Source organism: Hipposideros armiger, unplaced genomic scaffold, assembly GCF_001890085.2.
Source record: "Hipposideros armiger isolate ML-2016 unplaced genomic scaffold, ASM189008v1 scaffold_871, whole genome shotgun sequence".
NCBI lineage: Eukaryota > Metazoa > Chordata > Mammalia > Chiroptera > Hipposideridae > Hipposideros > Hipposideros armiger.
Window position 1 is genome coordinate 270,016 of NW_017732221.1, and position 13,912 is coordinate 283,927.

At 33.2% G+C, this 13,912-nt stretch overlaps 1 protein-coding gene across 6 annotated transcripts in view; it reads left to right on the forward strand.

Moving 5' to 3' along the window:
* Positions 1-13,912, forward strand: part of LOC109374890 (sodium channel protein type 1 subunit alpha) — a 147,647-nt gene that overhangs the window by 100,470 nt on the left and 33,265 nt on the right. For 5 of the 6 annotated variants that reach the window (XM_019629852.1, XM_019629851.1, XM_019629850.1 and 2 more), the window contains 6 exons: positions 944-1,324; positions 2,563-2,695; positions 3,529-3,767; positions 5,039-5,212; positions 6,198-6,554; positions 7,724-8,206. In XM_019629852.1, the coding sequence (XP_019485397.1) occupies positions 944-1,324; positions 2,563-2,695; positions 3,529-3,767; positions 5,039-5,212; positions 6,198-6,554; positions 7,724-8,206 (1,767 nt within the window). The remainder of the gene's footprint in view (positions 1-943; positions 1,325-2,562; positions 2,696-3,528; positions 3,768-5,038; positions 5,213-6,197; positions 6,555-7,723; positions 8,207-13,912) is intronic. The other variant, XM_019629853.1, reaches the window with a different exon arrangement.

Below are 13,912 nucleotides of genomic sequence, written 5' to 3' on the forward strand. Positions count from 1 at the left end.
CTGAGTTCAATGATGCACAGATGAAAATTGGAATACTGAAAACAGGGGGGCAGAATTCAGTCAGACTTATGAATTTCCATCAACTGAATTGACTGCTGTGTTTAATATATTTAAACCCATTCTTTCTTCACATAGTTATGAGAAAATTTCACTCCACATATACATAAATTTATGGCTTGGTGTAGTCAAGACAACAATTATGGGTTGAAAGTCAGGAGACAGACTCTCATCCTGACACTATCTGCTGGTACTTGTAACTAATGGCAATTAATCTATCTGGTCCTCAGCCTTTTAAACAGGAAAAAAAAAATAATGGTAATGGGGCTAATTGATTGGTAACATTTTTTTGGTGATTTTATGTGGTTTTTTTTTCCCCCTAACTTTTTAAAAAACAATCATGCATGTTTCTGAAAATATTAGTCATGGTGTACTTAACTGAAAAGCTCAACACTCTGAATTTCAGAAGTCTGAATTTCAAGTTCTAACAGCACTGTGCCTTATAGATGAAACAGATAATAGTTAGTTTAAGTGATTTTAGAAAGATAGACTAAAACAATTGTGAAGAGTGTCAAAATTCCTTGAAAAGAAAGAACAATGAAAACAAACGTGGCCTTATTATGGCCACACTGCTGTTTATCAAATGTTTACAATGTCTATAGTAACTGTTTCCTTTTGAACTTGAAACATGGTGGTTCAGGGTTTTGTTTTTCAATATCTTTAAGTTGTGACCTATCTCCCCACTCATTAATCTCAAGGACTGGAAACCTCTCTTCTAAAACTAACTTAACCTGAATGCACATAAAATGAGAATATTAATCAAAAGGAATAAATCACGTTCTGTTATGAACACTGACATCTCCTTCAACTTAATCTTGCAAAGCACATCAAATGGCTACATGAATATGCTTTTCCTTTTCTTGTTGTTTTTGTTTCAAACGTTTAGTCTTTGTTGAGCATCCGCGGCTCCCTGTTCTCTCCAAGACGAAATAGCAGAACGAGCCTTTTCAGCTTCAGAGGTCGAGCCAAGGATGTGGGATCAGAGAATGACTTTGCTGATGACGAGCACAGCACCTTTGAGGATAATGAGAGCCGGAGAGATTCCTTGTTTGTGCCCCGACGACATGGAGAGCGTCGCAACAGTAACCTAAGTCAGACGAGTAGGTCATCCCGGATGCTGGCAGTGTTTCCAGCGAATGGGAAGATGCACAGCACTGTGGATTGCAACGGTGTGGTGTCCTTGGTTGGTGGACCTTCGGTTCCTACATCGCCTGTTGGACAGCTTCTGCCAGAGGTGATAATAGATAAGCCAGCTACTGATGACAATGTAAGGAAGTTTTAAATAGTTCAGGCATGGCTGGCCCATTATTGCTGCACCAGCCAGTGTTTCTACAGAATGGAACCCCTTGAGAATGATTCCTGGATGGTCAAGCTGTGAATGCAACTGCATCTTGTAATACCTTTAATAAACTAACCAATTACAACTTAAAGCCCCAACTCTCTCTTGCATAACACCTGAATGCATTTACTTATTAAACATACAAAGGATAAATTAGACACAATAATAAATTACTGCCTCCAGTTGGAGGATTTGCTATATACCCATGCTGAACTTACATAGCAGGACACCCAAAGCCCTGGTGTAAAAGTAAATAAATGATGTCTATGTTTAAGTGTAAAGGGTGTATAATAAATCTTTCCAACAGATTCTTCAATATATCCCTGCTTTAGTTTAGAAGATTTTCAAGAACACTGTGCCTAAATAGTTAGAGCTTCATTGTTATCTTAAAATTTCTAGTATTCATATTTGTCTTACTAAAAAAAAATGCTGATATAGGTCTTCTCAAAACTAATCTAAATGAAAAGAAACAAATTATAAATACAGACAGGTAAAAGTATTGTCTGTGTACAAAGATATGCTATGTGTTTGTGATGTATACCCAGATGAGGAGTTTCTAAACACGTTGCGTCTTATTAGACTGTTAACTCACTTGGAAATATATCAGCATGTTGAGGCATGACTAAGTCAGAATTAGATGACTTATTGCTTTGGTACCCTGGATGAAACTGTGGTCCATGCAGCATGTGTGTGTGTGTGTGTTTCTTTTTAACATACAGGTTGTGTGTTCAATGACCATCTATGTCTTGTGTCCAGAAAATGAGATGGCAGCTACATGTGTTGTAATCATTTGCATTTCTTTAAAAATAAGTGGCTACCTTCTCAAAATAAAATGTCTTGGCCATTTATATAGCATTTTAAGTTGTTAGTTTTCTACTGTTAGTTCTTAAATTAAGTTAAATGTTAAATGCATCTCTCAAGAAATTCATCAACTATATCCAAATTACAGAAGGTTAAAAAAACTCAGTTTTTGCTGCATGGCTAAATGGTTGACAGTTTGGACATTCCAGGTTAATGATACAATAAGTCAGCAATATCTGCCATCACCAATTACATATGAAAGTGCATGTTGCATGTGTTTCATGAAATTCACTGTGTCACATTTAGTTGTTTGCTTATCATATTGCTCAAGTTAACTATTTAATGCATTAGCATTTTCTTTACAGGGAACAACCACTGAAACTGAAATGAGGAAAAGAAGGTCAAGTTCTTTCCATGTTTCCATGGACTTTCTAGAAGATCCTTCCCAAAGACAAAGAGCAATGAGTATAGCCAGCATTTTAACAAATACAGTAGAAGGTTTGTAACAAATTCCATTTCCATTTCAATTATTTTTATTTACTAAACTTATATTATATCTTTTGAAACAAATATCTCTCTTTGTGAGTTGGAAACAGTATATTCTAAAGAGAATATAAGAGGTCTTATTTAACAGATTATTTGTTATCCCTACTCATATATTCCAGGAGCTTTTATAAAAGGTATTTAAATTCAGTGATATTGGAACTCTAATGAAAGTTTTCCTGTCTGTGGCAAGTCCTTGAAAATGCAGAATGAGCATTTCTTTCAGGGATTTCTAATTCCCTTAGTCATAGCAATCCTCTGTTCTGTTCCACTCAGCTTAGGACTTCCAACATCAACCTAAATACTCTCAAGATTGGAGGAGAAAAGTAGGTTATTTTCGGAAAATGAAAACAAATTAATAAGATGATTCTTGGCTCAAGTTGATCCCTTCCCTATCCCTGATAGCCTGAGGACGATAGCTTAGCCAGACATTAACACGGAATTACACACAGTATCTACACTTCCCCAACTCATGTTTGTACTGAGACTTCGTTTAAAAGATCATTCACTTAAGGCCAAGTGCTGAGCCATGTTATCAATGCATATAAAAAAAAAACTATCTATTCTTTGCTACCTCTGTTCTATGTGTATATCTGAAGAAATATCTTTGGGAGTCTAAAGAGTAAATACAGTTTTTGGGGTTTTTTTCCAAATACAGAAGAGGTTGACTTTGTAGCAAATGGAAATGTGTTATTTACTGAGACAAAGTCTAGTGGCTCTAAAATAAATAAGTATATATGCGTATAAAATATATCTTTTGGTGGTTGTTCTTATTTTTTTTAATATAGAACTTGAAGAATCCAGGCAGAAATGCCCACCCTGTTGGTATAAATTTTCCAACATATTCTTAATCTGGGACTGTTCACCATATTGGTTAAAAGTGAAACATATTGTCAACCTGGTCGTGATGGACCCATTTGTTGACCTGGCCATCACCATCTGTATTGTCTTAAATACTCTTTTCATGGCCATGGAACACTATCCAATGACGGAACATTTCAATCATGTGCTTACAGTAGGAAACTTGGTAAGCATATTGGAAGGTAAATGTGTTCAGTCTTCAAAATTTTTGTTTGAGAAACTATTTACTTTTAATAGCTTACAGGAATCTTTCTCCTACACCTCCTACCTCCTGGCTCCTGAAAGATGGCTATGTCATATTTTTGCCAACAATAATAGCCCTTAATGTCAAAGCAAAAACTGAGAAAGAAAGCAGGAGTCAATACCGATATTTATAACTTTCTCAAGATGCAGAACCAGTTGAAGGACACATTTTTGAAATGACATTATCACAGTTCCCCTACTTGTAAAAGGTTAAAATAAAATTGTCAACCTTTTTATTTTGCTTAGTCATCATTGTTGTAAGCAATAATTTAACATCTCAAAAATGTCTTTAGCTTTTCACTTCCAAGATCTAGGTAGGACATGAATTGTTTTGTCCATTTATTCTATGTCAAAACTATAAAATATTGAAAACCTCCAGTACATTTTCTGTATTATATGGTTAACAAAGCCAATTTTGGTGAACGTTGGCACTTTTTTCTCTTCTGGGCTTAAAAAACATAAATTATTAAAGTGTCAGTTAATTCAACTTAGAAATATTAGCTTTTATTTGCTGAAAGAAAGAGTTCTCTAAAGTAATGCATGCATTTTCTCTAGTATTTGTTTTGAGGTTTAGAATGTTTGATGGTAAAAAGAAAAACATATAAAACACCCTGCATTATAGTATTTATATTTTTAAAGCTCTAGTATTTATACTATGGAAGTACATTCATTTTTTCATGTGCATAACAAATTGATAATAGTAATGCACATATTATAATAATACACATGTATAATAACTATCTGATCTGAGGGAAATGGAAGTAAGCTTATAGATAAATAAAACAGTTCATGGGCAAAGTCTTGTCAGTACCCATGCTGTATAAAGTCTGGAGGGAAGGCAGTTCGATATAATAGGAGAAACAATCGTTAAAAATAGATTTGCCCTCAAATCCTAGTTTTGCCAATTTTTGGTTGTATATCGGGCAAGTCATTGAACCTATCTGAAGTCCTCTTTCCTCATCAGTAAAGTAATGATTATAATACCTGTATTAGCCACTGAAACTCCTGTTAGGATAAAATTAAATAATGTGTATGAGAGCCTTTCATCAACTATACATCACCGCACAAATGTAAGGTAGTAATAGAATCATTATGGGGAAAGTAGCATAAGCATTTTGTTCTAAGAGCAAATACTGTGTCATTCGACTTTTATCACTATCTGATGGAATTAGAGTAATTTTGTTTTGATCTTAGGTTTTCACTGGGATCTTCACAGCAGAAATGTTTCTGAAAGTTATTGCCATGGATCCATACTATTATTTCCAAGAAGGCTGGAATATCTTTGATGGTTTCATTGTGACGCTTAGCCTGGTAGAACTTGGCCTCGCCAATGTGGAAGGATTATCCGTTCTCCGTTCATTTCGATTGGTAAAAAACAAAACAAAACAACAACAGCAAAAAAAAACCAAAAAAAAAAAAACCCGTACAACAATCAGGTTTTTGCATAGCACTGTCATAGGTTTGACCACACAGCCATTAGCATTTTAAGTTTTTGTGCAACATTTGCATTGTCAAAATCTGTTCCTAAATGGGTAAAATTATCCCCACTTATTTCAAAAAACCTTTATTGCAAGAAGTATAGTCACATAAAGTTTAATATATTGCTCAGTTATCATTCTGATTATTGTTTCTAGAGATGACAAAATTACTATTTCTGGATCTAAAAAAATAGTTTTAATGAGAATGTATCACATTTTAGTAGTAACTTGAAAAGATAATAGCCCTTTGTAGTGGTAGATGACAACCAGATTCAAGATGTACATCCAGAAACTTTTCCTAATTCTACCTCTGGAAAATATGCTCCTTCCCAAAATCAGAGGAGAGAAATCTCTAGGATTACTAACATGCCCATTCATTACCATATATATATTTGCAAATCAGGGAAAGAATTATAATTATGGGAAACATTCCAAATTTTTAAATGCAGGCACATCTAGCTGTGTCAATGCCCCAACAGTGCATTAATGAATAATAAACATTTTTCTCCACATGTAGCAGGGCTCACATATGATGTACTTTGCATACTATTGGCAAGTAAATATCGGCAGGGATCACTACGATTCAGATTTTAATATTAGTGTTAGGCCTGGATGCCTTAGAACCACCTTCACAAAATAAATTAAGTCCAGTTAAACCCCAAGTAAGCATTAAAATTTTACTCCCAGGGAAAATGATCTATATGGTTAAAATATGGAAGCACCAGGTTCACACTACAGAGTCCAAAATTAGCCATGAGCCTGAGAGGGTTTAAGGGCAGGGTAGCTTCAATATCAATCATCACTTCTTGGTAAACAACAATATGTGGAATACTTCTAAAGATCATAATAATAATATTCATTTTTTTATATTCCAGCTTCGAGTTTTCAAACTGGCAAAATCCTGGCCTACCCTGAACATGCTGATTAAGATCATTGGCAATTCAGTGGGGGCCCTGGGTAACCTCACCTTGGTGTTGGCCATCATCGTCTTCATTTTTGCTGTGGTCGGCATGCAGCTGTTTGGTAAAAGCTACAAAGAATGTGTCTGCAAGATTTCCCAAGACTGCAAACTCCCACGCTGGCACATGAATGACTTCTTCCACTCCTTCCTGATCGTGTTCCGCGTGCTGTGTGGAGAGTGGATAGAGACCATGTGGGACTGCATGGAGGTCGCTGGTCAAGCCATGTGCCTTACTGTCTTCATGATGGTCATGGTCATTGGAAACCTGGTGGTATGTACCCATTTAAGATATGTATTTCAGAAATAGATTATGAGCATCATAGAATGATGACCATGTTATCCAACAAAAACTATGATTCATAATTTTAAAAGTTTCTTACCTTGGATATGCTTATAGTCTCTTTTTGACAACACAGCAATATAGCAGTGTTTATACTCTCCACCACTTTCTCAATCATTTCATCACATTTATTATTTGAATGCCATTAGTGTACCATACTGAATACAGGCATAATAGGTGATACTAGGAACATTCAGAGATAAAGGAGAAGCCTGAAAACAATTTAGAGAAAGCCCAATCTTACTTGCTAGTGCAAGACTAAAAAGGGGTATCTTTAAGTGTTCATAGTGATTTTACCCTTTCCCTACCTCTCCATGGCAATGGCATTCAGTCACTCTATGTAATATGGCAGATGCAGTCACCAACCTGGGGTAGCCAACTCTCTAATGGCTCTCAGGTAAACAAGGGTTGGCTAATAAAGCCTGAGATTACCCAAGTGGAGTAACTGATCGATTCTTCTCTCTTAAGTTCAGAAAATTAATTACTCTTATAGTATAGAAATATACATTTCAAAAGATATATACATTAAAGTGCCAGTCTTATGGAAATATTAGGGATTATTTATAAATAGTTCTAATTAGTCAACAGTGGTGTATGAAAAATATGATAGGTTTGGAGAACAAATTTCGATGCCTATGTTAAACCTCTAATTCTCATTCTGGGCCATCATGATCATTTTTTCAATTAATATTCAACTCAATATCTCTGTTTATCAAAAAAGAAACTTTAGAATGTACCTAAATTCATAATTACAAACACTAATGATTTTTAAGTTTGGAACTCTTGTACAGCACATGCATCAATCTGTTTTCTTATAATCACACACATTTAAACTTAGCTAAACCTCAGGTCAGCTCATTCACATTCTTCATTTTATAAGTGGAAGAACTTATAAAACAGAAATCATGTCTTTGCCCAAGAATGTATAGTGAAGTAGCTATTGAGCCAGCTCACAAATTCCAATTACTATGCTGTGGTGGTTCTTTCTCATCTAGTTGTTAGAACATATAGTTTCTTCTACACTTAGAGGAATAACTGATTTCAATCTGCTCTTCTTTATATTGTGCTTAAATTATAAACATGTTTGTATTATTTTTAAGGTCCTGAACCTCTTCCTGGCCTTGCTTCTAAGTTCATTCAGTGCAGACAACCTTGCAGCCACTGATGATGATAATGAAATGAACAATCTCCAAATTGCTGTGGACAGGATGCACAAGGGAATAGCTTATGTGAAGAGGAAAATATATGAATTTATTCAACAATCCTTCGTTAAAAAACAAAAGATTTTAGATGAAATTAAACCACTTGATGATCTAAACAATAAGAAAAGCAGTTGTATGTCCAATCATACAGCAGAAATTGGGAAAGATCTTGACTATCTTAAAGATGTAAATGGAACCACAAGTGGAATAGGAACTGGCAGCAGTGTTGAAAAATACATTATCGATGAAAGTGACTATATGTCATTCATAAACAATCCCAGTCTCACTGTTACTGTACCAATTGCTGTAGGAGAGTCTGATTTTGAAAATTTAAACACAGAAGACTTCAGTAGTGAATCAGACCTAGAAGAAAGCAAAGAGGTAAGATTTTGTAGTTGTGGATAGGTATGAATTCATATGTGTATACATGTATTATATTGCTTGTATTTACGATTATATATTTTCCATCTAGATTTTTTTTGCCATCATATCGTTTTATTTCACTGAGAAATCAAAGATTTAAGCCCAGGGAGATGATTAATAAATTGAAGAATAATGTAGTATATGTGTGAGTTTTCTCATCTTTATTACTGGATATTTGTTACATGGTGAATAAATGAATGAGTCATCTGAGAAATGAATAAACATCATTTAATTTAATACTTATAATAACCTTGAAAGGAATGTGTTATTATTCTAACTTTTCAGATAAGAAAACTAGCTTAGGGAGCTTAAGGTCCTAACACTAATGAGGGATATAGCTGAGAATTGAACTTACAACCTTTGTTTACAAGTTCTGTATATATTTCATTGTATCCCAATGGCTCTCTTACATGGAACAGAACTTCACAACAAGAAATATTCTATGGATATCCTCCAATTAAAATAATATTAATCTAAAATTTTATTAATCTTTCAGGCTACTATACAATGTATCATACGCTGGGTGGCTTAAACCACCAAAATAAATTTTCTCACATTTCTGGAGACTGTAAAATCCAAGATCAAGGTGCTAGCAGGGTCAGCTGTGTGGTGAGAGTGCTGTACGTGGGTGGCAGAGGGCTGCCTTCTCCCTCTGTGCTAACATGACCTTTCCTTGGTGTGTGCATTTAGAGAGAGAAAGAGTTGTAATGTCTTTTCCTTTTTCCTTCTTCTTATAAGAGTACCAGTCCTATCAGATTAGGACCCCACCCTTATGATGTCATTTAATTTTTACCACTACCTCAGAGGCCCTATCCCCAAATACAGTCACATTGGGAGTTAGGGCTTCAACATATTAATTTGGGGGAAACACAATTCAGTCCATAGCAACTTATTTATAAACATTAAGCTAAAACTCTAATGGATATATAATCCAAAAGTAGTCTAGAACAAAGCTCCTTTACTTCCCATTTATTGTGGAGAAGTCTTAATAGCTCATTTCTTTTTAGAGCTAAATAATATTCCATTACCTAGATATACCAAGTTTATTGAGTCATTTACCTATTGAACAACATCTTGGTTACTTCCAAGTTTTGGCAATTATGAATAAAGTTGCTGTAAACATCAATGTACTAATTTCTGTGTGGAATAATTTTCAACTCATTTGGATAAATACCAAGGAGGACAATAGCTGCATCTTATTGTTGGTGAAAGTTTAATTTTGTCTTCCAAAGTGGCCATACCACTTTGCATCCCATCAGCAATGAATGAGAGTTCCTGTTGCTCCATATCCAGCTTATGTTGTCAATGTTCTAGATTTGGGCTGTGTATAGAGGTATCACATTCCACACTGTTGTTTTAATTTGCATTTCCCTGATGAAATATGATGTGGAGCACCTTTTTATATACTTACTTGCCAGCCGTATATCTTCTTTAATGAGATGTCAACTCCATTTTTATGAAGTTGTTTGTTTTCTGATAGTTGAGTTTTAAGAATTCATTGCATATTTTGATAACAGTCCTTTATCAGCTTCGTTCTTTGCAAATATTTTTTCCTAGTTTGTGGTTTGTCTTCTGACTCTCCTGATAGTGCCTTTCACAAAACCAAAATTTTTAATTTTAATGACATTCAGGTTATGAATTTTCTCTTTCATGGATCGCAATTTTGATATTGTATCTAAAAAAGTCATTGCCTTGCCCAAGATCATCTACATTTTCTCTTATTTTATCTTCTAGGATTTTTATAGTTTTGCATTTTTACATTAGGTCTGTGATCCATTTTGATCTAATTCTTGTGAAGGGTATAAGGTCTGCATCTATATTTAGTTTTTTGCATATTGCTGTTCAGTTCTAGCACCATTTGTTGGAAAAGACTACCTTTACCCCATTGTATTAACCTTTGCTCCTTTGTCAAAGATCAGTTGATTATATTTATGCAGGTCTATTACTGGGCTCTCTGTTCTGTTCTATTGATGTTTGTTCTTTCACCAATATCTTGCTGTCTTGATTACTGTAGGTTTATATTAAAGCTTAAAGTCAGGTAATGTCAACCCCCCAACGTTGTTCTCCTTCAACGTCTTGTTGCCTATTCTGGGTGTCTTGTCTCTTCATAAACTTTCAAATCATTTTGTCAATATCCACAAAATGACTTGCTGGGATTTTAACTGAAACTGCATTCATCTATATGATAGGTCAAGATCAATATGGGTCAAGTTGGGAAGCACTGACCTCTTGACGATATTGAGTCTTTTTATCCATAAATGTAGAATATCTCTCCATGTATTTAGTTCTTTGATTTCTTTCATCAGTGTTTTATAGTTCACCTCACATGGATCTTGTACATATTAGATTTACATCTCAGTATGTTATTTTGAGGGGTGCTAATGTAAATGGTATTGTTAATTTAACTTCAAATTCAACTTGTAAATGCTTGTATATTGGCAAGTGATTGAATTTTGTATATTAACTTTGTATCCTGCAACTTTGGGTAATCCCTTATTAGTTCCAGGAGGGTTGTCAGTTCTTTTGAATTTTCTACATAAACAATTAGTCATCTACCAACAAAGACAGTTTTATTTCTTCTTTCCCGAATACCTTTTATTTCCTTTTCTTATCTCATTGCATTAGCTATGACTTCCAGTATAATGTTGAAAAGGAGTGGTGCTAAGGACATACTTTCCTTGTTCCTGATCTTATTGGGAAAGCTTCTAACTTCTCATTATTAAGTATGATTTTAGCTGTAGTTTGTTCTGTTTGTTTATTTGTTTGTTTTAGATATTTTTTGTCAAGATGAGGAACTTTCTCTCTATTTCTAGTTTACTGAGAGTTCTTATCATGAAAGGGTGTTTGATTTTGTCAAATGCTTTCTAGCCTCATGTAATAGTACTCCTCACCTTTCCCCATTTATATACTCACCTTTTGTTTCCTAAGATTCCCCATGCTTTATTAAGCACTGTTCTTTTTACTTGTTCTCTCTGCCTGGAATACTCTTTTACCCACTTTTCTTCACCTGATTTATGCCCACCCAACTCATTCTCCTGGTCCCAAATGTCACTTTCTTTTAAACTGCCTTTCCTAGACTGAATTACCTGGGGCTCTCAAGATATCCTGTACTAACCCTATTACAGTGTATGGTAATTGCTTGCTTATCTGTGTCTTCTATCTGATTGTAAACCCATGAGTGCAGGTAATAAGTCTATTATATTAACTATTTTATTTTTCAGGACTTAATTTTGATATTGGGCATGTACTAATATTTTCAGTAGTTGAAAATGACAAATATTAGTAATTATACATATTTAAAAATATACAGCACTGTTATGAAAATTGTTACTATTTATCCAGTGAACACATGCTAAGCATTTTTCATGTGTTATCTTGTTTGATCATTATAACAACTATGTGAAATAAAGGCTGTTTTTTCAAATTAGAAACTAAAGCTTAGAGAATCAAGATAATTGCCTAACATCCATAAAACCTGTAATTGTGATTCAAACCCAAGCTTGTCTGACTCAAAACAGAACTCAAACTTTTCATCATACAGTTCCCCTAGACACTTATTAAATATTTGTTAAATATAAGCTATTTAACATTAAAAATTAATGTCAAAAGAACACTAGGGACTCTATGCTCAATTCAGCAAAATGAATTTAATAATGGAAATTATTAACTTGGTTTACAATTTTGGTTCTAGCTTGGGAATTATAAATGTAGTTTTGCAGATTGTTTTGTGCATAATTTATTTGCATTACAATAATTTTCTATTGGTCCAATATGTGATGATAATGTTATGTTCTTATAATTTAATATTTAGTAAATATAAGTAATCCACTGAAGATTGTCCTTCCCACATTCAGATTGATAAATAAATCATCTGGATTTTATGAATGATATGGGAATAAATGAGAATATTGGACTTTTCTAGCTGCTCTGTGAAAGTGTTAAATCTCAGTACAGTGTGTTTTCCTTTGATATTATATTGGTGCTTTGTTGAGAGTCTTTAATAGATGTCATTTTAATTTTTAATATGCTTAATGTACATTAGAAATATTTACTAATGCACAGTGTACACAATGAAATATTAATATTTTTGAGATTGTAGAGTATCCCTTTATGTATGGTGTAAGATAAATATAACTTAAATACATATATAACAATAGTAAAATGTTCATCTTTAAAATAATACACACCTAGCTTTAAAAAAATAAGCATTTTTTTCAAAATTAAAAATATATATGTATACATATATATACACACATTGCATATTCTGTACTCTTTTGACCCTTAAATTTCAGATTTATTTTAATATATTTTTATCAGTTTTTATGAATTGAACTACTAAACCCTGATATAAGCTCCCCGTAACAAAGCAATTCTAAAATAAAAGCATATGTACCCTAAGATTAAATCAGAGAACAAGAAAAAAAAATTAATCATTTATTCTTAAAAATATATTGTTAACTACTTTATTTGCTTTATTTTACTTCATGCTCAAGGTCAAAATCATTTGCTTCACTACAGAACATTTTTAAAAAGAAGAAATGTTGCATAAAGCCACTGAGAAAGAAAAATGTTCTTGCCATTAAGGTTGTAGTTATTAAGTGGTTATTAAATGTCCTGGTGTACAAGGCAAAGTGGGTACTTCAGGTATGATGAGGTCCATGTATTCTCTGTCTCACTTATTAAGTCAACCTGCCAAAATATGTCGACAATACAAATCAGTGTAGAATTTAGCTACTGAGAATCATGTATGAAAATCCATGTGTTTTCAAATGAACTAGCTCAATTTGGAAGTAAGTAAATTAAAGGTTGATTAATGGTTTAGTAAACATTAAAATGGATTTTTAAAAATTCTATTAATCTCAAAAACCACAAGAACTAATTGTTTTATTATGTGAATGGTGAATTTCAAAATTAAATTTTAATTTAAAAAAAAACAGGAAAAGTTGATTGACCTTATTGGTTTTAAAATCAATAATATACTTGTTTAAGAATGTTTAAGTTTTTCTGTTATCTGTCCAATTTCTTTAGTATTTTATCTAAATTTTTATCTCATGTACTAATGTAGAAATGGACTCTTTCCACACATCTAAAAATCCTTTCCTTCCCTTTTTGAGTTATAGTGTTATTCCAATCAAATACAAATCTCAGAGCCATATCATCTTTGATTTCAACAATGAGATATATAATAATATATTGATAAAAACATACTGGTTGTGAGGGTTTTAACAACATTCTTTTAGCCTGCAATAAAACAAAAAACCCTGATAATTTGAATAATATAAATAATAAAAATAAATATGACATAAATGTATATTATCTCAAAAACTATATTTACAGAAAATTCTTATTTTCAAGTGGCCTTGGTATATTTATATAAATTAACAATGTACTGGATCTCAAAGTAAACCTCAATAAATTCAGAACAGCAGACATTGTGTAGGGTTTTTATCGCAATAAATTCAAAATAGAAGACAACATGTAGGATTATTACAATGCAGTTAAACTGAATAAATTAATAATAAAACAAATTAATAGTAAATAATAAATTAATAGTAAAATGATAGAAAAAATTCTACCCACTTGAAAATTTAGAGATTTCCTCCTAAACAAATATGGAGGCTTCTCTAATTCATTGGACAGTGATTTGCTTAGTACATGTTTCTG